At 40.1% G+C, this 27,915-nt stretch overlaps 1 protein-coding gene across 1 annotated transcript in view; it reads left to right on the forward strand.

Moving 5' to 3' along the window:
- Positions 1 to 785: 785 nt before the first annotated feature.
- Syt10 (synaptotagmin 10) overlaps positions 786 to 27,915 on the forward strand; it is a 59,887-nt gene continuing 32,757 nt past the window's right edge. Inside the window, exons 1-2 of the mRNA XM_055627077.1 lie at positions 786 to 986; positions 18,351 to 18,708. Coding sequence (XP_055483052.1) covers positions 836 to 986; positions 18,351 to 18,708 — 509 coding nt within the window. The 5' untranslated portion in view covers positions 786 to 835. The remainder of the gene's footprint in view (positions 987 to 18,350; positions 18,709 to 27,915) is intronic.

Genomic DNA, 27,915 nt, shown 5'->3' on the forward strand with positions numbered 1-27,915 from the left:
TAACCAACACACACACACACACACACACACACACACACACACACACACACACACACTCAGGCTTTGACGCAGAAGTCTTCACAGTGTTGAAGCCGCCAGCAGAGGAGAAACAAGGATCAAGCCGCGCCTCTCAGTCACGAGTTATGATTTTAATAAATAAAACCCCGGTGGATGGCTGTTATCTACCTAGGAGGGATAAATGCAATGAATTCCAAATTTCCTGTTCAGTGTCGCGAGTAAACCTCACGGCTGGTGATGAAGTGCTCTCACCTAGCGGGTTCCCAATTCCCAAATCATCTTTGTTCCAAGTCGTTTGAAAACAAATTGTATAAAGGTGTCACTCTGCTTTGGATGAGCCTGTCTTCTGGTTACTTTTAATTAAAAGAAAAAAAAATCAACAGGTCTAGAATGGGCTATGGCTTTCTCTTTCTTTCTTTTTGAAACACTGCGGAATCTGGGAAAAGACCAGGGAGTAGGAAAGTTGGATTGAAAAGGAGGCGGAAGGGGTTTGCCGGGGGCTCAGGGAGGTGCGTGGGAACCGCGGGAGGGCCGGGGGGGGGAGGTGGGGGCCGTGCCACCGCTGCCCGCGCCCCCCTGCCATTGGCCGCGCCGCCGAGCGACGGGAAGGCGACGCTCCCTCCGCGCGCCGCCGCCCCAGCTCGGCGCCCGGCTGAGCCCCGCGCGCCTCCCAGCGCTCCGCGGACCGGCGCAAAGCGGGCAGCAGCGCCGCTTCCGCGCGCAGCCCTCCCGCGCCCTCGCCCGCCACCATGGGGCCAACTCGCAACTCCTAGGGCTCAGCCTCCGGCCGGCCGAGAAGCTGCGAGCAGAAGCCAAGATGAGTTTCCGCAAGGAGGACGGCGTGAGCAGCCTGTGCCAGAAGGCTCTGCACATCATCACCGAGCTGTGCTTCGCGGGCCAGGTGGAGTGGGACAAGTGCTCCGGCATCTTTCCCGCCGACAGGGCCGGCCAGGGCGGAGGTGGCACAGGTAAGGGCTTCGGGGCAGCCTTCCTGGCTGGCTGCCAGGCTTGCCCGGGTCTCGGCTCCCACGAGGCTCTCGCGCTCTTCGACCTGCTGCCCCGGCGCCCCAGGGACTCGCTGCCCTGGCTTGTCCTGCCAGGCGCAGCTGGACCACCCAGCCTGGCGGGAGAATCCGCGCTTGGCCTCAAGGAACCACGCTGCATGCGTCTGGCTCTAAACGCAGGAAGGACCCCTCAGCTGTAACTTTCGGATGCAACCTATCCAGCTCTTCAAAGCTTCCAAGCCCTTTCATAACGCATATATGGTTTTCTAGTGTTTCTTGGCAACAATGGCTAAAGCGTTGGGGTTACTGACACCTGACCCTCAGGTCACTTGCCAAGGAAAAGAGATTCTAAATCCCTTCCACTTACTTACTCACTTGGGTCCAGAACCTTGGAAGCAAATGTCGGGGGAGAGGGCTTGGGGAGTGACCCTGGGGTCACTTGATCACCTTAAGAGATGGAGTGGCTCCTAAAGTAGAGTCTTGTAGCATTCGCTTTATTTTCTCCGGTCAGTTTGGTCTCCCGGCAAGGGTTTCTGGCTTCAGGGTAGCCAGGGCAACAGGTAAGTACAAACGCAAAGTCAGGCTTGGGAGAGAGGTGCAGGAGAGGAAGGAAAGGTTGCTCCGCCAGCCACCGTTCACCCTGAGCGCTAGACAAAGGAAGGGAGAGTGTGGTGGGACAGGACTGGGTTCGGTTTAGCTTCGAGTTGTCTTCGAATTGTTTACATGGACTGCCTCCAAGGTTCTCAAATGCTCTGCGATGGCAGCAGAAGCGAAGAGGGGGGTTGTCTGAGCTTGTCAGAACCGGGGACTCGTGAGGCAGAATGATACATTATTGCTGCTGTCAGTGTGGTGGGAGCAGTCATTCGTTGAATGTGTGAACAACAACCAGAAGTCAGTTCTGTTGTTTAGTGGGTGTTAGACTCTTACTAGTAAGTGAAGCTGAAGAAGCGGAAGGGGGCATTGAAACAGTGTGCCTGTGTTTGTGTGCTTGTGTGTGATATGCTAAACATGTAATAGGAATCAAAGTGCTGGGACTGTAGAGGCCTCTGTAAAGAAAGTGAGTAAGCCCTTCTTGAAATGTCTTTAAGTGACCATTAAGCCTAGGCTCAGAGCGGAGGAAGTGCGTATACTTAACTCTAAGGGCATGCCTTATGGTCACTAAGAGTTGATGCCTCCAGGACATCACTCCTAATTCTGATTCTTTCTTGGCCCTTGTGATCACACACCAAGAGGTGGTTTCCTGGCTCTCCTTGGCTAGCAGTGTGGAAATTGCATGACCACTGGAGAGTGTAACAGTACTAGATTCTAAACCGTCCAAAACTTGTGATTGTGAAATTCAAGGTAAACCATGGTATGGAATATGGAGAAAGAGTTCTGAGGTTTCCCTAATCACTGTAGCGCATAACGATAGCGCTAATTCTCCTAAGACATTCATTTGGGGGTGGGAGATGAAGAAAAAAGACTCTAAAACAATCGTTAGTACATTTTTCTCTCTTTAAGGAAAATGGGTACTACTATAAAAGTGAGATATCCTGTCCGATATGTGAACGTAGAAAGTAGCTCTCGCTAGAGAAGCACAGTCTACAAATTACACATGATGTATGAAGATAAACAAGAGTCCTCTGCCTTTTTCATTTGTAAATTGTGAAAAGCAGTTAAAAGCAAACTGCTCTACTTTTAAAGGAGTGTGCCAATATCAACGATTCAATGATTATCTGCTAAATGTTTAATTGTGTCAGTTATCCACTCAGATTCATGTTGTTCTGTAGAATTTAGTACAATGTGTGCCCTTTCCAATAATTGATGTTGACTGCAGGAGAATGTCAGTAACTTTTCCTGAAATAGTAGTGGTTCACCTTTAACAGAACCAGTTTGTGGTGTTATATTTGCAGTACAGTCACAATCTTGAGATGTGAAATTGCATCACTCTTCATTTTTTCACACAGTAATAGCAAGAGAAAGAAAGGTTCATGTAATCCCACAGAAAGCCATTACAGTAAGGAAGTTAGGAATTGCATGTATCACTAAGACAGAGATGCAGCCTCTGAGGCTCCACAGTCCAGCCAGTCAAACTCGGGTACTTAGACTGTCGTGGCTAATGCTAACTCAACTGCCCTTTTTACATGCTTTCTGAAAGTCATCACATGAAGCAACATTACCACACACAACACCATGTAGTACAGCAATAGTACCACGAAGTTTTAGAAAATTAGATGTGGGAGAAGTTTAAAAACAAAACAACAGCAACAGCAAAAACGTGGATGGACTATTTTCTCCCCCCAAATGGATATGATACCCAACAAATTCATTTAGTGCACAACATGACATAATCAAGAAAGCTTAAAGGAAATGCAAAGACAGCTTCATCTTGGTGTTATTTCTAAGATATACTATAATAGTATCCATAATCATTTTATAGTACATAGTGTACATAATAACTTTCATATTATAATTATAATATATAAATATCATAAGAGTGTGTATAATAATTTCATAGTATATAATTATAACAGTGTTCATAATAATGTTTTTATAGTACAATTAACATATAATCATTACAATAGTATACATAATCATTTTTAACTGGCTTTAGGCTCATTTCTGCCCAGTTATTGATTGCTGCTTAGATGTTTATTAAGTTCAAGAAACTTGTATTGCTTGAAAGTCAGAACTCCAAATTCACCTCTAATCAAGACCATTCAAGTTCACAGTCACACTAACACCACAGCTGTGGACGGTTAACCTTAACATAAAAATTTTAATAAGCATTTAACTCATCAGTGTTTCAAATTTGTTTTTTATAATTTTAATACGGGAACACAGGTTCTAAAAAATTAGTTATTTCAAGTTCATTCTGTTATTTAAAAGTGTATTGTTGAGCATATACATAACAAAAATCTTTCTAATCGGCATTGATACAGTTAATGTTCACGTTAAGTCCATAAGTGTATGCCTAAAAAAAATCTGGGATACATTCTAAAGACTCAAAAAATATTTACTTAGTAAGTGTCATATGGTATGTGTACTTAGTTTGTTGAAATTCTAGGAAACTAGAAATCTCAGTATGAAAGAGATGTCCTTTGAGTTATGATGAAGTTGTGGCCCAATCAGAGGTTGCCAATAAAAGTCTAAAGTGGACTTAATAAACCCAGCCCACTGAACTGAAAGTCTGACCCCTTTCTCAAATCATTACTTCAACCTACAGACAAATATCACAATATTGCTAACTTGAGAAAAAGTCAACATTCCAAATTCAAAATATGATTTCTAACTTATCTCTTGTACCATTATTAAAAAAAAAAGTCATGAATCAGAGCCACTCAATGGCTATTGTCTGAAAGCATATACTGAGAGCATAGCAGGACTCTCTGGATTTACTTTGATAGGATTACTGTTTCAGCCCCAGTGCTGGAAGCATTTGGGACACATACTAGAGACTTGATAATTTGCTCAATGAACAAAATGGCTTCCTTAATGCTTCCCAGAAATAAAGGAAGCCATGTGACTTTCCTTAAGTAGAGAGTACTTGATGGAATAAAAACCCATCATTAAAACTTTTGTTAGTTATTCCAGCTTAACCAGGAGTCACGATTTTGCAGATATGAAAACAAAAGCCAAAAGGGAACAGGAAAAAAAAAAAAAGAGTTTACACTTTAATCACAAATTACAAGTAGTTACTGATGAATGCATTTAAAAGCCCCAGGCTTCTTAAATCTTAGCTGTTACAGGAAATATTGGTAAACATGGAATTTTAACCCTTTATATACTGTTGGCTGTAGCATATGAGAAGGTACCGATAAAACTATTTAGCCACATTCTGGTCTAAATAGAATTGATTCATATTAACGAGATCATGTAAAAGATTATTATTTTATTTTATTTGTAAGGCTGTTATTTTATTTTATTTTATTTTATTTTATTTTATTTTATTTTATTTTATTTTATTTTATTTTATTTTATTTGTAAGGCTGTTTTTTTTTCCTGCATGTTATGTCTGTATACCATGTGTAGGCAGTGCCCACAAAGGCTAGAAGAGGATTCATATCTCCTGCAATTGGGATTACAAATGGCTGTCAGCTGCTATGTGGGTGCTGAGAACCAAAGCTAGGTCCTTTAGAAGGGCAATCTGTGCTCTTAGGTCCTGAACAATCTCTCCAACCTAATGTAAGGGATTTTTGTGTTTTTAGTGTATTTAGTGTTGAGTTCATACGATTTCACATATGACTCTTTTTGTATGCTCATAGATAACTGTGTAATGGAGAAAGTTAAACAAAATAAATTCTTTTTTTCTAATTTTTAGTTACTCTTAAAAATCAGTAAAACTCAGACTTGTATATTTTCTTGACAAATTAAGAAAGCAATAGCCTATATTATTACTAAGATTTATTATTGTGAGACAGTGAAAATAGTGTGACAATGCAAAGAAGCTAAATTCCTCTGCTCAGAGATTCTGAAATTGGTTCATGCTCCCGATAATGAGTGTTTTGATAAAGGTCAGTAAATTATACTTTCTCACTTCCAACTTGTACAGTGTCAGTTGCTCTGACCAAGTTTAGAAATTTAATCCCTTTGTGAAGATATAGTTTCTTATTACTAACAATAGATTTTCTTTGCTTTATAGTATCAAATGTATCCCAAGTACCCCCCCCCCCCAGCTGTAAGAACTGAGAGGGCTGTAGGTCCAGTAGACTATTATGAAAAACTATATGCACGCATTTTCCTATCTGTGTGCTCAGTGCAGAGTCAGCCCCATCAAGCCACGGGCTCCGCACCACTGGGTGGCAGAAAACGAGTGCATCTCTAGTTTGTGCAGATTTCTCTTCTTGTCATTACTCTTTGAACAGCCAGTGTGGCAGCTATCAACAGAGCGTTTACAAAAATGTCAGGTCTTCCCAGAAACCTAAGGATGATTTAAAGTACTTTGAAGAACGTGTGCTGGGCTCTGATGGTGTTACCTCATTTTATATAAGGGAGTGGAGCAGTGGCAGGGGCGCTTCCACTCAGCTCTGTGGGATAGTTAATTCTCATTGGCCTCTCCCCAGCCCCTCCTTCTTCTCCTCTGTGAAGTTCTGCCATGATAATGTTGGCATCAACTTCTGGGATAGAAGGATGAAAGGAAAGATTTGTTATATTAGCAATGAATAAGAAATACTACTACCAGTTTGTTTGTTTGTTTGTTTGTTTGTTTGTTTGTTTAGCTATTGTCTTCTCTTTAGTCTTCCCTTAGAATTATAGCAACAATAGGCTAAATAATCTCAATTTTATTGTGATTTCTAATTTATTTCAGGAGGAATTGTTAATACATCTGAATGATCCACAGGCTGAGAACCACTGCTCTGCTCTAAACCTTCCCACAGACCTTTCCTTACTCTCTTCTAAATTCATGGCCTCTTTTTTCTTTATTTGTTATTATATGGATATATGTACACATATATACATATGTATAATCCTAAACAGAACCTGTTCAGTCTATATAGTGTTATTGTATGCATGGTTTCAGGCTGATGATTTGGTATTAGATAAACAATTGGTGTGTTATTATTACTTCTTCTGCTCCCAGAATTCCTGTTACTTGTAGTTCTTTCTGTAGGGATAAGGCCTCCTAGACTCTTCTCTGTCCACTTTAGCATGTACATTGTTGTCTGTGTTCAGCTCATGTTTTAGGCACCCATGTTGGTGAGACTTTAAGGGTGTAGCTCCTGACATTCTGAGGTAACACAGTCTCACAGCAAACTCCCTGAAATTCTGGTTCTCACCATCTGGCTGCCCTCTCTTCTGCAGTGTTTCCTTGAGCCTTAGGTGTGGCGGGCCAATGTTTCTTATAACATGAAAGTTTTATATCATATATAGAGAAAGATATCTTTTAAATTTAAACAGATTTTTAAATCATGTATCGCTTTCCTAAACATTCAAGAGGGGAAAGTAAAAAAGAAATAAGAATTTGAATTAATGTTAAAGCTTTATACTTTCCTTCACAATATTGAGAACTGAATCCAGGGTCTTGTGTATACTGGGCAAACACTCCTAACCACTGAGCTACACCTTGACCCTTAAAGCCAGAATTCTGAGTCTGATTCTTATAAGTAGGTTTTTAATTCAGAATCCATGATGTCCTTGTTCTTTAGCCATTTTTCAGACAGTGTCACAGAGAGAATTGGTGCTTCATTTCTTTCTAAAAGGAATTCAACTTAATACAAAATCCATTAGCCATTGTTCTGTGTAGCTTTCTGTTCAAAATGTTGAATGTTAGCAATGTTGGCAAATACATTTTACTCATCACCTTTACTACCAATTTCCACTAAGAACTTAGTGGAGATGTCATGACCATTTGTTGAAGTACATTTTTTTCACACTGAAATCTTACATGGATTTTTATGTAGACACTTTAGTTTGAGTGCAGGCAAACCACACCCACAGTAGCTTCCTGGATGTTAAAAACTTTAATAAGCCCTAACTACTAATATATATTGTATCAGTTCTCAATCTTTCTAAATCTGTGACCTTTTAATACAGTTCCTCATGTTGTGGTGACCCCCACAACCATAACATTATTTCACTGCTACTTCATAACTGTGATTTTGTTACTGTGATGAATCCTAATGTAAATATTTTATATGTAGGATATCTGATATGTGACCTCCTCCAAAGGAGTTGTAACCCACTGGCTTGAGAATCACTGACATACTGTGACCTCAGCAACAGGAAATATTTTAAAGTACACATTTTTATCGTCAGTTAAGTATGGTATTAATGCAAACTTTTTTTCATTTATTGTAACTCAAAGGAAGGGCAAGGGGAAATGAAATTAAAATGGAACTCCTCAGAGGCTCAGTGCAAGGGCATGCTGATTGTATTACATATCTAATGCAGAAATGAAGAACAGTTTTTGCTTGCCAGTCTTCAGATCCCCTTTCCTTCCTGGGTATGAAACTCTCTGTGCTCAGTTGAGCCTGAGGGGTGTCCTTCTGACTAAATTGTGAAGATGGGAACATTAGAAAATGAGCAGAAGTCTGATGTGCCAAATACTAAGGCAGTATCTTCCAAAACCATGGTAAGGTAGGCCGTTATCCTCCCTCTCCCTGGATATTTTCATTCAGATGCCTGGGATGTGGGCATGGTAGCTTCCCATGGAAAACTGGGAACAAGAAACAGGCCAGTGAGCAAAAACTCCTCGGTGTCTCTGAGTCTGTCCTTGTATGCAGTTTAAGTATGCAGTTGCTCTCCCTCAACAAAATAAAGGAAAAAAAAAAAAAACTAAAATAAGTCAGAAAGACACCTGTAGAAATAGTATTAATCAAGCAGCAGCTGTTGAGTTGAGGGCATGACACTCGGTATATGCCCTTCCAGGCTGTTACTTCCAGCTGCGTGTGTCGAAGGCAGTCAGACCTGACGCATTCACAAGCCATAATGAATGCCAAACTTTGAAATGTGGAGACCAACTACCAGTTGGTCTTCATCAAGATTCCACTTATCTGAAGTTTTCTGAAGAGACATGCCTTCCTAGAGCATTTCTTTTCTTCAGAATGCTAATGCTTTATTTTGCTGTATTACAACATGATAAAGAATAAGTTAGAACATGCGCGGTCACACAGAGGTGTCTACGTAGTGAAAGAACAGTAGTTACTCAAATGTACGTGCCCAAACCACAGCTTGTGCAGTTTTAATCGGATTGTCTAGAAACCTAATCTAATTTCTGCAAGCTTCACTTACCTCCAATCTTATAAAGACACAATACGATGACAGTTATATAATGAAATCTTTTCAATTGTTTGGAGACTAAAAACTTCAGATCCAGAAGGTCTACTCTTAAAATTTGCCCATTGCAGTGAGTGACTTGATTCAAAGGCACTTGATTGCTCAGGCTGTCGCCCCAGGCACAGTCTCCAGGCCTTTTCGCTTAATGGTCTCCCCTTCTCCTCCTCACCTCCCTTCTTTAGTGATCTCACCCAAACTTGAGCCACGGGATGAACAGCACTGATTGACAAATTTAAATATTCCGACTCTCAGGCTTTGTACTCGGACTCTCCCACCCACTAGCCTCTGTCCTCATATCCTCATATGAGTCCCCTACTACTGAGGACAGGAGCACACTTAGGCCTGAGTTATTTCATAAATATAAGCACCTATGCCCTTAGAATTTATCACATTCTCCTGGGAAGTCATGCAGCTTAACAACCAAAAGCCCCACTCACAGAGAGCTCCAGCTGACCCTTACACAGAAGCAGCCATGGCTTCCAGATTTCTGAAGCAGGCAGATGGTTGCCCAAGAACACCGTGCTTTTTCTATGTATCCTTCTTCTCCTTTCTCTACAGTCCCTTGTTTCTATTTCTCCATTCTCTTAATCATCCATAGACCAACAGTTCTCAATCTGTGGGCTGCGACTGTCTGAAAACACATATTTCCAATGATCTTAGGAACTGAGACATTGTTCTTCTATAAAACTGCAGTTACAAGGTAGCAATGGAAATAATTTTATGTCTGGGGATCACCACATGAGGAAATGTACTAAAAGGGTCGCAGCATTAAGAAGGTTGAAAACCACTGCCAAAGACCATCCCAAATTAATTGACGATTGAATGGAAAAAACAATAGTTCTAAACAAGAACTTTTTACTTTTCCTGCCCTAAGATATATTATCACACCAGCATTCTTTCCTCCTGTCCTCTCCAGATCTTACTAACTCCCCCTTCTTTCATATGATTCCCTGCATTCTTCAGGAAATTAGGGAAACAACACCCTTCACAATAGCCACTACTAACATAAAGTACCTTGGTGTGATTCTAACCAAGCAAGCGAAAAAAATATTAAAAAAAAAAAGTCAAGTGTCTGAAGAAAGAAATTGAAGAAGATCTCAGAAGATGGAAAGCTCTCCTGTGCTCATGGATCGGTAGGATTAAATAGTGAAAATGACCATCCTGCCAAAAGCAATCTACAAATTCAATGCAATTCCCATCAAAATGCCAGCACAATTCTTTACAGACCTTGAAAGAAAAATTCTCAACTTCATGTGGAAAAACAAAAAAACCAGAATTTCCAAAACCATCCTGTACAACAACAGATCATCTGAAGGTATCTCCATCCCTGATCTCAAGCTGTACTACAGAGCGATAGTAATCAAGGGAGTTAGTATGACCTGGAGAGGACAGAAGCTCCACAAGGACCAAATATATCTGGGCACAGGGGTCTTTTATGAGACTGTATCTCCAACCAAGGACCATGTATGGATATAACCTAGAACCCCTGCTCAGATGTAGCCCATGGTAGCTCAGTAGCCTAGTAAGGAGAACAGGGACTATTTCTGACATGAATTCAATGGCTGGCTCTTTGACCTCCCCCTCACCCCGAGGGAGGAGCAGCCCTGCTAGGCCCCAGGGTAGGATTTTGCAGCCAGTCCTAAAGATACTTGATAAGCAAGGGTCAGAAGAAAGGGGAGGAGGTCCTTCCCTATCAGTGGACTTGGAAAGGGACAGGGAGAAGATGAGGAAGGGAAGGTGAGATTGGGAGGGAATGAGGGAGCAGGATACAGCTTGGCTACAAAGTTAATAAACTGTAACTAATATTAAAAAATAAAATAAATAATAAATGATTCCCTTCATCAGTACTTAAGCATGCTGAAATATTGCATTTTAATTTTTTTAAAAAGCCTGCATCAGCTCACAATTATAATCACAATTATAAAAATTGAGGAGAGGAACTCCACATGGAGAGGAACAGAATCAAAAAATCTGAGCACAGGGGTCTTTCCTGAGACTGATACTCCAAATACCATGCATGGAGATAACCTAGAACCCCTACACAGATGTAGCCCATGGCAGTTCAGTGTCCAAGTGGGTTCCATAGTAATAGGAACAGGGACTGTCTCTGACATGAACTGATTGGCCTGCTCTTTAATCACCTCCCTCTGAGGGGGGAGCAGCCTTACCAGGCCACAGAAGAAGACAATGCAGCCACTCCTGATGAGACCTGATAGACTAGGATCAGAAGGAAGAAGAGGAGGACCTCCCCTATCAGTGGACTTGGGGAGGGCATGTGTGGAGAAGGGGGAGAAAGGGAAGGATTGGGAGGGGAAGAGGGAGAGAACTACAGGGGGGAAACAAAGTGAATAAAGTGTAATTAATAAAAAATTTAAAAAAGAGAAAAAAATATTATTTAAAATTTTTCTAGATCTTCATTTATTCCTTCAATGACAGTACTTCTCTGAATTAATTTTGTTGTAAAGTATTAAGTCATAATGACCTTAGCAATAAGCATTTACTCTCACTTTTAGTACTTGTACATAAGTAATGTCCTCAAAGTTTCACTGCGGTAAAATAGATAGCTATGCCAGTGTGTGCATGGTGCCGCAAGACAGGTGTGTGCTTCTGTTTTCCTCGAAGAAGGCTTTCTGCATAATCCTTCCAAATAACCCCTTAGCCATCTAGCCACCTTGAAATCAGCAGACTCTGGAGAAGCTCTTTAAATGTAAAGGTTTGAATCTAAAATGTCCCCCTCGAACTTGTGTTATATACCGAATCTCCCGTTGGTGATACCGTTTTGGAATGTGGTAGAAACTGCTGTAGGTATGGTGCAGCTGGAGAAAGAAGGCCACTCAGCCTGTGTTATTGGGAAACGAGTGTGTGTGTGTGTGTGTGTGTGTGTGTGTGTGTGTGTGTGTATGTGCAGTTTTTGAGTCAGCATCTCACTGTCTAGCTCAGGCTTCCTTGAACTCCTGTGTCATTCCTTCCTCAGCTTCCTGAATGCTGGGATTATAGACCTGAGCTACCACTCCTAGCTTTTGGAGGGTTTCTGTATCTGAGCCCTGAGCCCCGAGCCCCTTATCATTTTCTACTTCCCGTGTACCGTGAAGGACTCACATGCTTTCCCCTGTACGGTGTTTTACTCAAGCACATGGGGCCCAGCAGCCATGGGCTGACCCTTCTGAGACTGTGAGACAAAAGAAACCTCCCTTCATTTGAAGATGTTTTGTCACGATGGAAGACCTAGCAGTCACATAACTGCCAATGCATGTTTTCAATAACTCCACATTTTTTTTTTTTTGGCACTGAACCTAGAAGAATGAATAAGCGTGTCTCCAGCCTGAAGGATCAAGTGGCAGGAGTGTTGGTAAGACAAGACTGCCTGGAGAAGGGAAACACGAGTGAACTCACAGTCCTTTATCCATAAAACTGAAAAGGAGTTTGTGAATTGTAGCAACTAGTAACTTACCTGACTCGCCATTAGCTAATTAACCCTGTATATTATTAGGGCCTACAGTGATCCCAGGTATGTATGCGCTCACAGATAATAGTGCTGTGTTTGTTTTGTAGTGTGCGTTTTCTTTCTTTCTTTTCTTTTTTATTAGTATCATTTATTACAATTTATTCAATTTGTATCCCAGCTGTGGCCCCCTCCCTCGTCTCCTCCCAGTCCCCCCCTCCCTCCCCCTTCTCTCCCTATGCCTCTCCCCTAGTCCACTGATAGGGGAGGTCCTCCTCCCCTTCCATCTGACCCTAGCCCATCGGGTCTCATCAGGTCTGGCTGCATTGCCCTCCTCTGTGGCCTGGCAAAGCTGCACCCCCCAGGGGAAGGCGATCAGAGAGCCTCAACTTTATTTGGGGTATTTATGCCTCTATCTCCCTTTAACCCTAGGTAGGAGAGAAAAGGTTAGTGGGGAGAGGGGGCATGGACCCCTTTACTTCTCCCAACTGTTTGGGGTCGATGGGTTATTCTCAGACTCTACCAATCTCCTTCAACAGCAAATGCAGCTAGCAGTCCTGAAGTGTTTCTCCCTGTCTGTCTGCTCCAAACTGCCACACTGTCCACCTCTTGGGTCTCTCCAGACTGCTACACAGCACACACCAACACTGCACCCACCAATTCTTTCTGGGCTCTCAATTTATATCCTCAGAGCCCTGGACCACGCCCTTCTCCATGCTGCTGGACCACGCCCCTCTCCGTGCCACTGGACCACACCCTTCTCCCTGCCGCACACGGCAGACGAAAGCCGTGCCTCCAATGAGACAGTTAACAGCTGTGGAACTAAAATCCCACACTTGGCATTCAAACAAACATACATTTATTTACACGACATAACTGAGTTTACGAAGAAAGCAAAACCTCCATTACAATGTTTGCTTTCTGGATAATATCATAGGTAGCACATGCCATATTGACAGCTGACATCCAAATGAAAATATTTTCAAATACATTATATTTTAGGAATTTGTGATAAAAGAATGATATGACAGGCCAATTCATAATTACAATGTTAGTGCCCAGTGGGTGTGCATGAGGCAGAAACTGTAGGACGCCTCTAAAGTAAAGACCATGACAAAGGAACCTTGGTTGGAATAAGGAACAGATAGTGAGGCTGGACCCATAGCCAGAAGCAGAAGCACAGACACCATCGGATGTCCTAAGAAATTTGGATTTATCTAGAGGGATGAGAGAGTGAAAGACGTGGCATGAGTATACACCTCAGCGACGAGAACAAGACTTGTTAGCTTTTGCTGTCCTGTTTGTGCTGATAGCATAGCTTATCATTATTAGAAATGTCCTGGTGGTTCACAGAAGTATTTGATGATTTCCAAATGACGTGATATCTGGGAAAGAAAAATAATAAAAGAAAAATGGAAACTGTACTTGGGTTTCCAAAAGGCTCTTAACTGAAGTGAATATGTGTGAATACCAAGGATACCTCTGTGGGACAGCCTTTTTTCATAGTTCTAAGGATCAGAAGTCTGATATCAAGGGCCTTTGTGCTGGGCCGGAGTTCACGAGCTTTACAGTTATCCTTCAGTAACTAACCAATCTTGGGAAGGCATCAGTCCAGTATTAAACCAGGTCCCTCATGACTACAGCACCTCTTATTTGGTCCCATTTTGCAATCCTGCTGCTTTGGCAATAATGTTTCCAAGCAATGAACCTTAGGAAGTTTTTTAGAACCATAGCACATGTCATCATTAACTTTACTCTCTTTTAAAGTATAGTCAATAGACAGAAAGCACGTTAATCTCATGTTTTCCTCTTTTCCTCATAATAATAATAATGAGTAATAAAACAGTAAAAAAATAAGCTCTAGAATGTTAAATAAAGCCCTCCTTATCAATAGGATACAAATAGGAAGCACTCAGCGGTTGCTCCAGTAAGCATAAAGAAAATTAAGGAAAATATTAATGCCCATATGGCACAGCATGTCAAATAGTTTATTTTCATAACTAGGTAGTAGTAAAAAAAAAAAATGGAAAAAAGCTTCACTTTTAGAATGACCTCTCATTTCAGTCAGGAGAAAACAAAGCTTTAGGAGATTAGTGAAAAGAGACAATTTTTCTCTAAAATTGTAGAAACTTATAAACCCATATGGTGCCCCTTTTACAAGTTTGGGGCTCATTTTGGAACTACGAAAATATCTTGTAGAACTAAATATGTCTACAATTGACCGAGCGATTCTATTTTGAGACTTTTGCCTTAGAAAAATCAGTCACAAATATTCATATAAGAAGAAAGATGCTCAATCTATCTATGTTACATTCCCAAACACTGGGCTTAAGATATATATGTGTGTGTGTTCAGATGGATTATTATAAAAAATTACATCAACAAGAAATTAGAACTCATTTCCGGATAAAAAGGCAAATTGAAGGAAGAATTATGCAGTAAATGATTTATATTAAAACAATATTATGTAATTATAAATATTTAGGATTTTATAAATGCCGGACTTGGACATACATATCCAGGTAGTATCAGTGGTCGATTCTAAGAAATATGACCATGACATATTGTATTCACAACAGTGTTTAAAGGAATTTGGAGATATTCGGTATTAGTGTACTAGGACTGCCAAAAAAAATATACTCCAGAATTAAAGGCTTGAACAACAGGAACTTACTTCACCATCTAGGAAGCTGCAGTGTGAGATCAAGCTATTGGCAGGGCTGAGTTCTTCTGAGGCTTCTGTATTTGGTAAATGTAAGGGCTAGATTTATGTCAGTGTGACACAAACTATAGTTATCTCAGAGAAGGATCTTCAATTGAGAAAATGACTCCATAAGATCAGGCTGCAGGCAAGTCTGTGGAGAATTTTCATAATTAGTGATTGATGGGGGAGGTCTCAAAGGGTTGTAGGCGATGGTCCCTGGGCTGGTGGTCCTGGGTTCCATAAGAAAGCAAGATGAGCAAGCCAGGAAACTCCTCCTGCCTCTTGGGTTCCTACCCTGTCGGAGTTACTGACCTGACTTCCTTCAATGATAAACAGCGATATGGAAGTATAAGCTGAATAAACCCTTTCCTGTCCAGCTTGTACTTTGGTTGGTCATGGTGTTTTATCTCAGCAAGAGAAACCCTGAGACAGCCAGTGGTGGCCATCACTGTCCCTATGCCTTCATGAGATTTTCTGTCTGTGTACTTACTCTTCTCTTTACATAGAAGAGTCAATGAAGGAAGACTGGTTCATATGACTTGATTTTATCATAATTACCAAAAGTCCCCGTTCTCAAATATAGTCATATTTTGAAGCATTAACTCTTATTACATAAAGATATAAATTTAGAAGGGGATAAGAGAGAGGCACAATCAGTCTACGATATATTCCTAACATTCTTACTTAAAACAAACAGAAGAAATTGGATTTATATTTGATATTGAGCATAAATAAATTTGGTAATAAAAAAGTATAAGGTTAATCAAATCTAGAAAAATTGTCCTTTATTGAGAATCTATTTGACATTCAAAATTTTAATAATGTTATAATGCCATGTGGCAGATTTGGGTCACTTTAGAAAGATAAAAATGGGAAATGGGAAGATTAATTTTTATTTGTTTAGACTTCATGTTTTCAAACAGTTTAAGACTTACAGAAAAATAACATAGAATAGGCTCCCACCATATCCATGCCCAACTTCTCCTAATACTTACGCCTTACATTGTAATGACACATTGTTATTCACAGAATGGTATTGGGAGACTAACTAAAGTCCATACCTTTCTCTTTGAGATTTTCTTCACCTTTGGCTAATGGTCTTTTTCTATTCCAGGACCCTATCCAAGATGATTTACTCCATGTTTGTGGCTCATTTAAGACCTGCTTAGATGCCCCTTGGCTGGAATATTTTTCCAGAACTTTTGTGGTTGTCCTTGATGGTCTGTAGAAGGGATGGTTGCATTTTCTCAGACTGTCTGTTTCTTGAAACCTGTCTGATTCTTTTTTTGTCGTGATTAAACTTGAGCTGCTGGTATGAGGCATGATGACTACGGAAGCAAAGAACCTCTTCCATTATTCCATGTCAAGGCTGCTTACTGTGACCACAGCTCATCACTGTCAACTTCCATCACCATCTCTGTCAGTAGTACTCTTGGAGAGAATGTCACTGTGAGGGTGCGCAGCCCACACCAAAGAAGTGAGGAGTTATACTCTCTCCTGGAATATAAACTGTATACATAAATTTCTTAGAATTCTTCTAAAGGAAAATTTATTGGTTTTTTTTCCTTTGCTTATTTATTTATTCAGCCTGAACTTTTACATTGTATTTCAATCATGTTCACATGATATGCATATATTCATGGTAGAGTTATTTAATAGGGATATTTCAAAATTCCTGAATAATAGTTTTTCTTAGCTTACTCAGATTGCTATTGCAAAATAGTATTAACTGGGCAGCATATAAAAAAAAACAGAAATTTGTTTCTCATAGTCTGTGGGCTGGGAAATTCAAGATTAAGTTACTGGCAGATTCAGTAGCTCATGAGATTCTGTCTTTGTTTTCTTTTACCACTGGAGAATACCTAAGATTGGATAATTTATGAAGGTAAGAGGTTCATCTTGACTCATCCTCCTGGAAGCTGATAAGTCTGCCTCCACTGAGTGAGGGCCTCTTGCTGCTTCAGCTCATGATAGACATTTGAAGATGCAAAGCACGGAGCAGCCTTATTTAACAAACCACCCTCAAACCCGTTAGTCTAGTCCCAAAAGAGGTAAAACTCCAGAGTTATAGTGGAACCATTCCTGAAGGCCCCACCCTTATCTCCTGCCCACCTCCCACAAGGTCCTGTCTCTCAACACTGGCATCGAAGAATTAAAGTTCTAACCCGTGCATTTTGAAGGAAACGTATTGCAGCTGAGCCCTATTCTTGCTTGGTTCATAGGTAGCAACTACCTTCTGAATCTTCATGTGGTAGAAAGACAAAAGAGCTCCCTTGGACCTATCTTAAAGGGCACAGTAATCTCATTCATGAAGGCTCTCCCCTCATGACCCACTCTCCTTCTCAGAGGCTGTATCTTCTATGCATTAGCAACCGTTGCGTTGTTGTGAATATAGTATCTGAGAGAACAACTTGAGGAATGGAATGCTTTACTCTGTTTCTTCAGTCCATCATGATGGGGCAAGAAGCAGACAATGCGATGTTAGACATCACCTGACTTTTCCTTTCTTTCCCATTTATTTATTTGCATCTCCAGACTATGAGCCGGTGTCATTCAGAGTCTAGGTCAGTGGTTCTTAACCTGTGGGTCTCGACCCCCCTTAGGGGGGTGTTCAAACAACCCTTTCACAGGGGTTGCATATCAGATATCCCGAATATCATATATTTACATTATGATTCCTAACAGTAGCAAAATTACAGTTACAGAGTAGCAACAAAATAATTTTATGATTGGGCTCACCATAATGTGAGCAACTATATTAAAGGATGGCAGTATTCGAAGTTTTAGCCTTGTCTGGAAATGCCCATAGGCATGCCGAGAAGTGTGCCTTATAATCTCTTAGGCAGTTCCAAATTCAGGCAAGGTAATTGAAGTTAACTGTTATATCCTGGTGACATTGCCTTGGGAGTTAAAATTAAAAAAAAAAAAAAAAAAAAAAGAGCTTTAGGAAGGCACATTCAGATGCTAGACCAATTCATTTATTAAAATCACCTGCATAGTAACTTAGAAGTGCATGTATACAAATTTATTAGAAAACACAGAGTTTGAAAGTCTGCTCATAGCATGGTGTCATCACTTATTGCACAGAAAGCTAGACTAGTACTTAATGCTATTCTCTAAATAGACAGGGAAAGGAGATCATTGAATCAAAAAGGAAACAAATAGTTTCTTTTCTTTCATAAACAGCTTCAGGGTTTAACTTCCTGACTTTGTAGCAGGAGGCAAGTTGGCAACCTTGACTTACAGAATCTTGAATCCCTTGTGGTATGCTTGGATATGACTTGTGTTTCCTGAGTTCAGCTGGTAATTTTTCATATGATGAAACTTTTCAATTCCCCACATTATCTTAATCACTTTGTCACTATTTCTGCTTTTTATTTATAATGTCTATTGATAGTGCTTTCTGTTGTGATTTTTTTTTTTCCAGATATTTCAGTCAGCCTGTTAGCAGTTGTTGTAAGCTTCTGTGGGCTGGCCTTGTTGGTTGTCTCCCTTTTCGTCTTCTGGAAGTTATGCTGGCCATGCTGGAAGAGCAAACTTGTGGCCCCCACTGTCAGTGCCCTTCCTCAAAGCATGTCACGTGCTCCAACTGAAGTTTTTGAGACTGAAGAGAAAAAAGAGGTTGAAGAAAATGAAAAGCCAGCACCAAAAGCTATTGAGCCTGCAATAAAAATCAGCCACACTTCCCCTGACATCCCAGCAGAAGTGCAGACTGCTTTGAAGGGACATTTAATCAGACACGCTCGAGTCCAAAGACAGACCACTGAGCCCACGTCTTCGTCCCGGTAAGGAATGGCCACAGACGTGATCCCATGTGTGGGTGTGGTTTCAGAAGAGCAAACACTCCAGTAGGGAGAGGGAACAGAAAAGAAGCAGGAAAAATCAACAGCGAGAATGGGAGGAGCAAAGAGAAAGGAGAAACAGGAAGTAAGGGGATGCATGAGCACAGAAGGCAATCAGAGTCAAAGGGTAGGACACAGAAGGGGATGCAGGGAGAGAAATCAGGCAAAGAAGCAGACAGGGAGTGGCATGAGGAAAGGATTTGGTAATAATTGGGGTCTCAGTGAAATCATATCACACTAGTGATTTAACTCTTGCCCTCGGAATGTCATCTGCTCACAGCTGCCACTTACAAGTTTTCAATTTAATTTTGTTAACTAATTAATGGTAAATAAAAAGTCATTGAAAACAAGTGTCACAGAAGCAGGAGTACACACACACACATACAAGCACACACGCCAGAACTACCTAGCTGCTCACAATAAAAATAGAGGATAGCTTTTAGTCTACAGTTAGTTAGCTCCTAAACTGTAAGTGTAACTATGCACTTTTTAAATTTTATTTTTTTTATTAATTACAGTTTATTCACTCTTTATCCCAGCTGTAGCTTCCTCCTTCGTCCCCTCCCAATCCCACCCTCCCTCTTCTCCTCCATGCCCCTCTCCAAGTCCACTGATAGGGGAGGTCCTCCTCCCCTTCCATCTGATCCTAGTCTATCAGGTCACATCAGGACTGGCTGCATTGTCTCTGAGCCCACATAGATGAAATTTTCATGCTAGGCGATTCTATAGGAGCAGAAATGTCAGTGGTATACCTTGCAGTGCACACTTCTTTCTGAAACGTGTTCCAGAGAGATGTGCGAGAGACTGTAACCACGGACATAAGGAACTTCAGGGCAAGAAACGCAGGTATTGCTGTCCCTCGGGCTAGCCTGCTGTGCTGGTTAAAATGTACAAGCAAGCAACAGCTGCTAGCTAGTTATTTTGAGAGCATTTTAAGCAGTGGCATTTATGGTCATTTGAAACTGTGTGCATATGTGTGAAGTGATCCCATATGCCTCCTTGATAATTATGCTGTTACCGCTGAAAGTCACAAAGCAGTTTTAATTTTTTTTCCAAATTTTTGCTTAATTTATATATTTACTTTAATCCTGAATAATAGTCCCCTTCCTCCTCTCTTCTGGGTCCCTCCCTCCCACCTTCTTCCACGTATCCTCCCTCCCCTTCTCCTCAGAAAAATGGAGCCACACCACCACCAGCCCACCCCAGCACATCAAGTCACGTAAGGACTGAGCTCATCCTCATCCGCTGAGGCCAGGCAGCCCTTAGGGGAAGTGAGAACATGCAGACAACAGAGTCCACATCATAGACAGCACCCGCTCATCTTACTAGGGGACCAGCATGAAGATCAAACTTCCCGTTGGTTAAATATGTGTGGAGGAACCTAGGTCCAGCTCATGCATGCTCTTTGGTTGGTGCTTCCGTCTCTCTAAGCCCCCATGGGTGTGGGTTAGTTGATTCTGTGGGTCGTCTTGTGGCGTTTGTGTCCCCTCTGACTCTGACAAAGCAGTTTTTAAAAGGAGCACGTTCCCCTGTCTGCCAGGTGTGTGTTCTGAGACCCCAAGTGTTTCTGAAAGCACCAAGTTCTATAAATGCTCTATTTTTCTATTTGTACACAACTCTACTGAAGTGACAGCAACAACAGCGATTGATAGTGAGACAGAACAGATGATAATTGAGGCTGTATGCATCTGGACCCTTTGTCTCCAAATATTGTATTTTATTATATAGGATAGTGAGATACAGTGATGTTCCCTCGTGATACAATAAAGGGAAATGAATGATGCAGGCCTCGTGGCCTCCTGTTGGGCTTCTACATCAGAGTAACTTGAATGCGCGCATGGTGATACCACGGCAGCGTGTCTGATAACCAAGATGACATATTAGTGAGCGGGAACCAGATTACATGAACTGCACAGATGTGAAGGGCAGTAGAGTGAGCCACACCCCCTGGAGACGAAGCCAAGTGATCATAAGTCACCACCATCAGAACAATGTTCATTTTTAAATTTATGAATTGTTTGCTTCTGAAATTTTCTACTCAATATTCCCAGCCCTCAGTTTGCCACAGGTAACCAAGACAACAGTTGACAAAGACCAGAGAATGTAAAACAGGATGAGAGGAGCTACCGTCCTAACAGTTATGACTAAATGACGGCATGGTGTTCAGAACTATCCAACCTTCATTGATAAGCATACACCTCACTTAAATAAATCCAGGTGATGAAGATGAAGTAGGTATTCTGTCTTGGAAAACACTGTAAGAGTGAAAATGTATCTCCAAAAATACTGTCATTTGAGTATAAAGAGTCTATCTGATTCTCCCTAGATAAGGGAGAATGAAAGACTTATGTACTGAAAACACACATGAAGGCTGGGCTCTGGAGACAGAATGGCCTCTGGCAGTCAAGAGAAATAATTATATTATTGGATTTTTCAGTGATTTTATTAAAAAAAAAAACACAACTATTAAGCGAGAAAACTTTTTCTTTCTGTCTTAGAAAACATAAAAATAGGTTGCACACATCTGGTATTGTCTAAGTCAAACAGTACTATACAGCTCAGTGATTTGGCCAGAATGCCCCTGTACCACGTGCCTCCTGAAGTGCCCTTGTCTATATGGGAGGTTGTGGAAGATGAAAGGAGACCTTAGATAACTTATCCCCTTCCTTGCTGTGCCTTCACCATGCTGAACAAAGGATCTGTAATTGTCTCTGTGGTTTTTGAATTAGCCAAAGCCCAGGAAGAGTAAATATTTTGCCTGATGAAATGAAAGCTACGAGGAATGAGAATTCAAATTTATCCAGATGGATGAAATATTTCAATTTTTAAACATAATGTGGGTTTTATACAAATAAAACTGAGTTGCAAAGATGGCTGAGGAAAAGCAGTTTGGAGTTAAAAGTTAATTTCCTGCTTAAGTTATCTTCCACTTACTTAAAGATCTGAAAGTGGGTGTGGCCACTGTGAATTATTAGAGACAGGATTCCAAATATGCTTGGCATGGAGATGAATGCCTCGTAGAACATTTCATCACTTCCATTTCCACAAATCCTCATCTACATCAACCATTCTTCATGTTGTGTATTTATATGAAAAGAGGAGGTAGCAGAGTCCACTGTGTAGTCACATTGGCCATGAAATGGAGATTACTTCACGATAAATAAAATCATCCAGCTCAGATGCCAATTTTGCCTGACATACGGCAAAACCAAAGCTACATACATATACACGCACACATGTCCAAAATAAACTTAACTTTAATTTTCCATTTCCTCGTCTTATTTGTTCAGACAAGAGATGACATCATGCTCTTTTAAGTTTCAATTATTCCTTTCTCTATTGAATAGAGGGATAATGTTATTCTCTACAAATAACATTCTGACAAGTCTAGAAATTAGCAGCATTTCTGGACGATGGAAAAAAAATTTGATTTATCATCCCCATCAAATCCCTGGACATTTGACCCCTTCAGCTATTGAACAAACTTCTCAGTTTCACTTGTGTGTTTCTTCATTACTGAAAGTCTCATATATTCATCTTGATTGACCCTTCATTTACTAAGAACACGTGTATGCTTACTGCTGGGTGTAAGCAATGTGTTCTGTACTGGCTCTACTTGAAGACTCCAGGGATCTGTAAAGAAATGTACATCATGGGATACTGACTTAAACATAACTAATTCTAAATGTCACTGTGTCGGTGGGATGGTAAACTCCAGAGCACAGAGAGATTATTTTCAGCTGAGTCATGAAAAAGTGTCACGGCGCTGAAGAGAGACAAATAGGAGCCCATAAATTTTCCATGGAGACTTAAGAGTGTTTCGCTGATAAAAAAACACTTCCATGAAGTCATAGAACACAATGTACTGCTGACAGAAGAGTGATTTGGTGGCAATAGAGGCAGAGTCAGCTGGAATCAAAGTATAGGAGGCCTGAAGATCATGGCTGAGATGTGCAAAAGCTTTCAAAAACGTGTTCAGTACAAGTCACTTGTTTCCAAATGTTAACTTCTCAAACTGTAAGGACATATAACTTTCCTCTAAACCCTCCTATCTGCCAGCACTGTGTAGGTACACAGTAATCGTCAAGAGTATGTTTTTGATTGATTGATCATTGCTCCATTTCAGTTTATTCTTCCAGACATGAGGTGGTGGGGGAACACGGTGCTCAAATTAGAAAGAGGTTAATGGTGATGTACTCACAGGATGAGTGTGAAAACCAGTTTTCTGTTTGTTCATTAATCCTGTATGGATGAAATGAATAGTCACTGGCAAAATAATTTGTTGAAGATGCAGAATGAACATAGGTTCATTATAGTTCAGGGATTCTAAGGACCCATGAAATTATTAGAACACATGAGAGATCTAATTGAACATGAACAAAAGCAGGGAAATGTATATAAGATAAATGCTGACTAAATGTTCTGATGGAATTAGTGATGACTGATTAAAAAACAATTCATGAAATGACCGTGCACAAAGAATAATTCAATGTACCTTGTTATAAGGAAAATGAAAAATTATGTAAAACTCTTGAGTCCTGTGTAATTTTATTTACTTTAGGGTTTTTTGTTTTTTTTTTTTTTTTATAAATTAAATTTCTTTCAAAGGACAACAAAGCGCTAAACTTACTCATTCCAGGCCACTGTAAGGAATAGAAAACAAGATATAATAGTAAGAAAGGGAGCATTTGAAAAAATATGTAGCTAGCTAGGATGTCAAGGAGCAATGTTTGTCCAGGACAATAGACAAAGCTGAGGTCAGTCTTGAGGTGAAAGTTCATAAGGCACGTGGTCATGAAGTCAATGCACAAGCCCCCGTGTAAAAGAGTTGTATTGGGTGTGTGGACATGCTGTTGTTCTTAAATGGTACACCCTCTCTGATCAAGGCTGTACCTAACACAACAATCAAAGAACAAGTTTGAAACTGCCTTAGTTTTATGGCACTAATAAGTAGTTTTTTGTTTTGTTTTGTTTTGTTTTTATATATAGGCACTAATCTTAGGTTGACTGGGTGCTTCTTCTATATATAAATAAATAAGTCCTGGAAAGTTTCATGGTATTTCTCACAAGGACCCTATCACAAAACACTTATATGAACAGATATTTGTATGGTCCTAAAATGTTTTTAATTAAAAGTATAAGGAGATGAATAATAATTTTTGATATTACGAACATCACAGTCTAATAAAATACTGAAGAATAGTAGACAAGAGAGAAAGAAGGAATTCCAATAGGCCAGGTACATTGCACTAAAGCACAAGGAGGGAAGGGGGTGGCAGATAGGAGAATCAGCTCAGCTCAGGATTCCAACTGTTCTTCAGAAGCTAGTACAGCTCACCCACAAGATGGGCTCACGATGGTCAAAAGAGTCTTTCTGTGTAAGAGAAAGCTAAACTGGCACACTGAGTATGGAAATTTCCAACAAAATACTTTTTAAGGTTCTAGATATAATGTAAAATTAGTCTAAGATTTGTTATATTAATCATGTTATTAATTTTTAAAAATGCTTTTACTTTTGAGTGTTTAATATAATTACCCCTTCCTCTTCTTCCACCCAGACCCTCCTATATACCTCTACTTGTTCTTTTTCAATTCATAGACTCTTTTTTCATTAATTACTATTACTTATATATGTGTATATATATATTTGTGTTCCAAATATATAAATACAACCTACTCATGTAGGTTTATGTAATGTTACATGTTTTCAGGGCTGACCATTTGGTAACCAACTGGCATGCTTTTCCCTGGCAAAGACTATTTCTCTTGCCCTCAGCAACTCTTAATTTCCTATAGTTCTTTGTGTAGATCTGAGGCCCTCTGGAATTCCCTCATCCACTTGAGCACATCTGTTGTTGTTCTTATTCAGCTCATGTTTAGGCACTTATGTTGGTGAGACTTTATGGGTGCAGCCTCTGACATTTCTAGGAGACACAGTACAGCAAACCTTACCATCTTTTTGGCCTCTTTTCCTCGGTGTTCCCTGAACCTTGAGTGTACAAGTATTTTGTAGAGAGAATATCTTGTGTATTGTATGGATGCAACACCTGTCAATAAAAACCTTATGGCCTATAGGAAAGGGTAGAGTAGAAGGAGGGACATCTGATAGGCAGAAAGAGTTCTTGGATAGAGCCAGGCACAGGGTTTCTCTTAGGAAGATGTGAGGGGGGCAGACACATAGTACCTGAGCAGAGGTAACCAGCTGTATGGCAGAATTTAGAAGAGAATAAATGGGTATAAGTTATGAGCTAGTCAGAGAAGAGCCTAGCTATACGGCCTAGGTTTTTGCAATGTAGTTTTAGTCTCATGAGTCATTATTCCAAGATCTTGGAGCCAGGAGAAAAACCACCACAACAATGTTTTATAGATGTATCATTTGGAACTGCACCCCACATCGTGCATTTTGGTTGGTTATGGTTTTCTGTAGTGGTCTCCTTCTGTTGTAAGAGAAGCTTCCTTGATGAGGGATGAGGACTACTGTGGGTATAAGGACAAATATTTAGAAATTAGTGATTTTGCTGGCTTACTAATGTAGTTGTAGGACCTCTAAAAGTTATGACTTCACTAATCCTGAGTAGTTGGCTAGGTTTCCAGTACCAGGCATGGTTTCCAACTTGCTGAGTGAGTCTTGAATCTTGGAGAACCATTGATTGCCTCCAGGATACAGCTAGTCATTGCTGTGGTTCATAAGTGCCATAGCTGGGTAGGTCTATTGGTTGCTTCCTTCCTTTGGAAGCTTGCATGGCAACTAACCATAAAAGCTAGTCCTCAGGAGGTAGGCTTTTAGGTCATATCCATCTCAAGATTCTGGAGCCCATGTCTGAAGTGCATGGTGCCTTCAGCAATAAGGATTTACCCTCTACTGTGGGGGGTTGGGAGGACAGCCAAAGGCAATCACAGCACTCTATAATGCTTGGGGAGTCTTTTAGACTACCCTGACTCAAAAGAAGGTTTCTCATGACTAGTGTTAAAGTTTTTGTTAGTCTTTTGTTCTTGGAAGGAACATTGTCAGCCAAGAAACAAAAATTTAATTTGAAGTACAATGTACTGACTTATTTACATTTATTATATGTATTATTAGGTAGGTAATAATAGCATTATTTTATGACTTTTTCAAACATCCTTACTCTCTGTTTTTCCTCCTTCTTATCTCCCTCTTACTCCCTAATTAGGGCCCTGCCTATTTCCCCATTTCTCCTTCAGATCACTTGTATTTTAGTATTCCCATCTCTATTGCTCCTCCACCCTGGAAATGGTCTCTTTGTACTTCCCTGAATTCTGTAGTTACTTCAGGATATATTCTCACATCTGAAGATTTGGAGTTAGAAGCCTCAGATGAGCTAGAATATGCAGTGTTTGTCTTTCTGGGACTGAATCAACTCACTCAACACAATTTTTCTAGTTCTATCCATTTACTAGAAAATGTCATGGTCTCATCTTCTGTGTAGCTGAGCAGTATTCCATAATGAACGTGTACCACATTTTCATTATCCATTTGTCTGCTGAAAGACACTTAGACTGTTCCCATATCCTAGCTATTGTGAACAGAGAGAGCATCAATGAACACGGCTGAACAAGTATCTGTGGGGTAGAATGTCAGATCCTTTACACATGCGCCAATGAGTGGTGAAGCCGAATCATAGGGCAGATTTATTTTTGTCTTTTTGAGAATTCTCTACAGTACATCCCAGAGTGGCTGGACCAGTTTGCGATACCCCCAACAGAGGAGGAGGGTCATTTTCCTCATCCTTTGTCCCGCCACGGCATCTCCTCCAGTATTTGCTGCCAGTTGTTTTGTTAATTTTTGCTATTCTGACTGGGGTGTAATAAAATCTCAGAGCTGTTCTGATTTTCATTTCCCTAATTGGTAGGGAATATAAATTTTTATATATATTTCTTAAGGGTATTTTTCCCCTCTTCTTTTGAGAACTCTCTCTTCAGGTTCCAGTCCCATTTTATGAGTGACTCTTCTGTTGTTTTGTTTTGTTTTTTTACCTTTTTTTTTTTTTGTCTTAGTTCTTTGTATATTCTAGATGTACTCTGTCAGATGTGTGGTTGTCAATGTTTTTCTCTCATTTGGTGTACTTTATCTTCATCTGATTGATTTTTTTTTTTTAGCTGTATAGAAGCTTTTTAGCTTTATGTAATCCCATTTACTGATTTTTGGCCTTACTTAATGGGAAAATGGGGTTCTATTCATAATGTCCATTCCTGCTCCTATATAATATAGGATACAAACTGTGTTTTCTTGTAGCATTTCCAGGTTTGACATTTACAGCTAGTTTTTGTGCAAATTGATAGATACGGTTCTAATTTTATTCTTCTGCATGTGGACATCCAGTTTTCTAAAAACCATTTGTTAAAGATGCATTCTTCTCTTGCCTTATGTTTTTTGGATCTTTGTCAAATATTAACTGGCTGAGGCTATCTGTACTCATGTTTGGTCTTCAATTTCATTCCATTTGTCTGTGTCTGTTTTTGTGCCAGTAACATATTGTTTTATTACTATAGCTCTGTAATTTAATGTTTGTAGCTTTTAATAGGAGAATTGAGACCATTAATATTTAAAGTTAATGTTGAAGTGTTTTTGTTAATTGCAATCATATTGTTGATTTTTGGTGTGGTTTGTGTTTTCAATGGTATTTTGTATTTTACTAATTATAACTTTGTAATTTCTTTCCACAATCTCTGTTATGTTCATTCCTCTTTTCAGCCTGAAATATTGCTTCCTGTATTACCTTTAGCTTTGGCTTGTTGTATATAAATAGTTTTTAGGCTCTTTATATCATAGAAAGCTTTTCATTCTCCTTCAACTGTGAGGGATAATTTTGCAGGTTATATTAATCAAGCTTGGCCATCATGGTCTTTCATCTCTTGAAATGCATTGCTAAAGACCCTTCCTGCTTTCAAAGTTTCCATGAGGAAATCCTCTGTTATTCTGATGAGTTTTCCTTTATATGTGACTTGCATTTGTTTTCTTGCAGCTTTCAATTTTTTTTTTTCTGTGTTCCTAGTACCTTAACTATGATAGGCCATGAAGATTTTCTTTTCTGGTCTTGCCTATTCAGTGTTTTGGGTGCTTCTTCTATCTGTCTGTATATGGTTTTCCTTAGTTTTAAGAAGTTTTCTTCTATGATTTTGTTGATGGTA

The sequence above is a fragment of the Psammomys obesus genome, unplaced genomic scaffold (genome assembly GCF_907164565.1).
Source record: "Psammomys obesus unplaced genomic scaffold, mPsaObe1.curated_primary_1811, whole genome shotgun sequence".
Classification (NCBI taxonomy): Eukaryota; Metazoa; Chordata; class Mammalia; order Rodentia; family Muridae; genus Psammomys; species Psammomys obesus.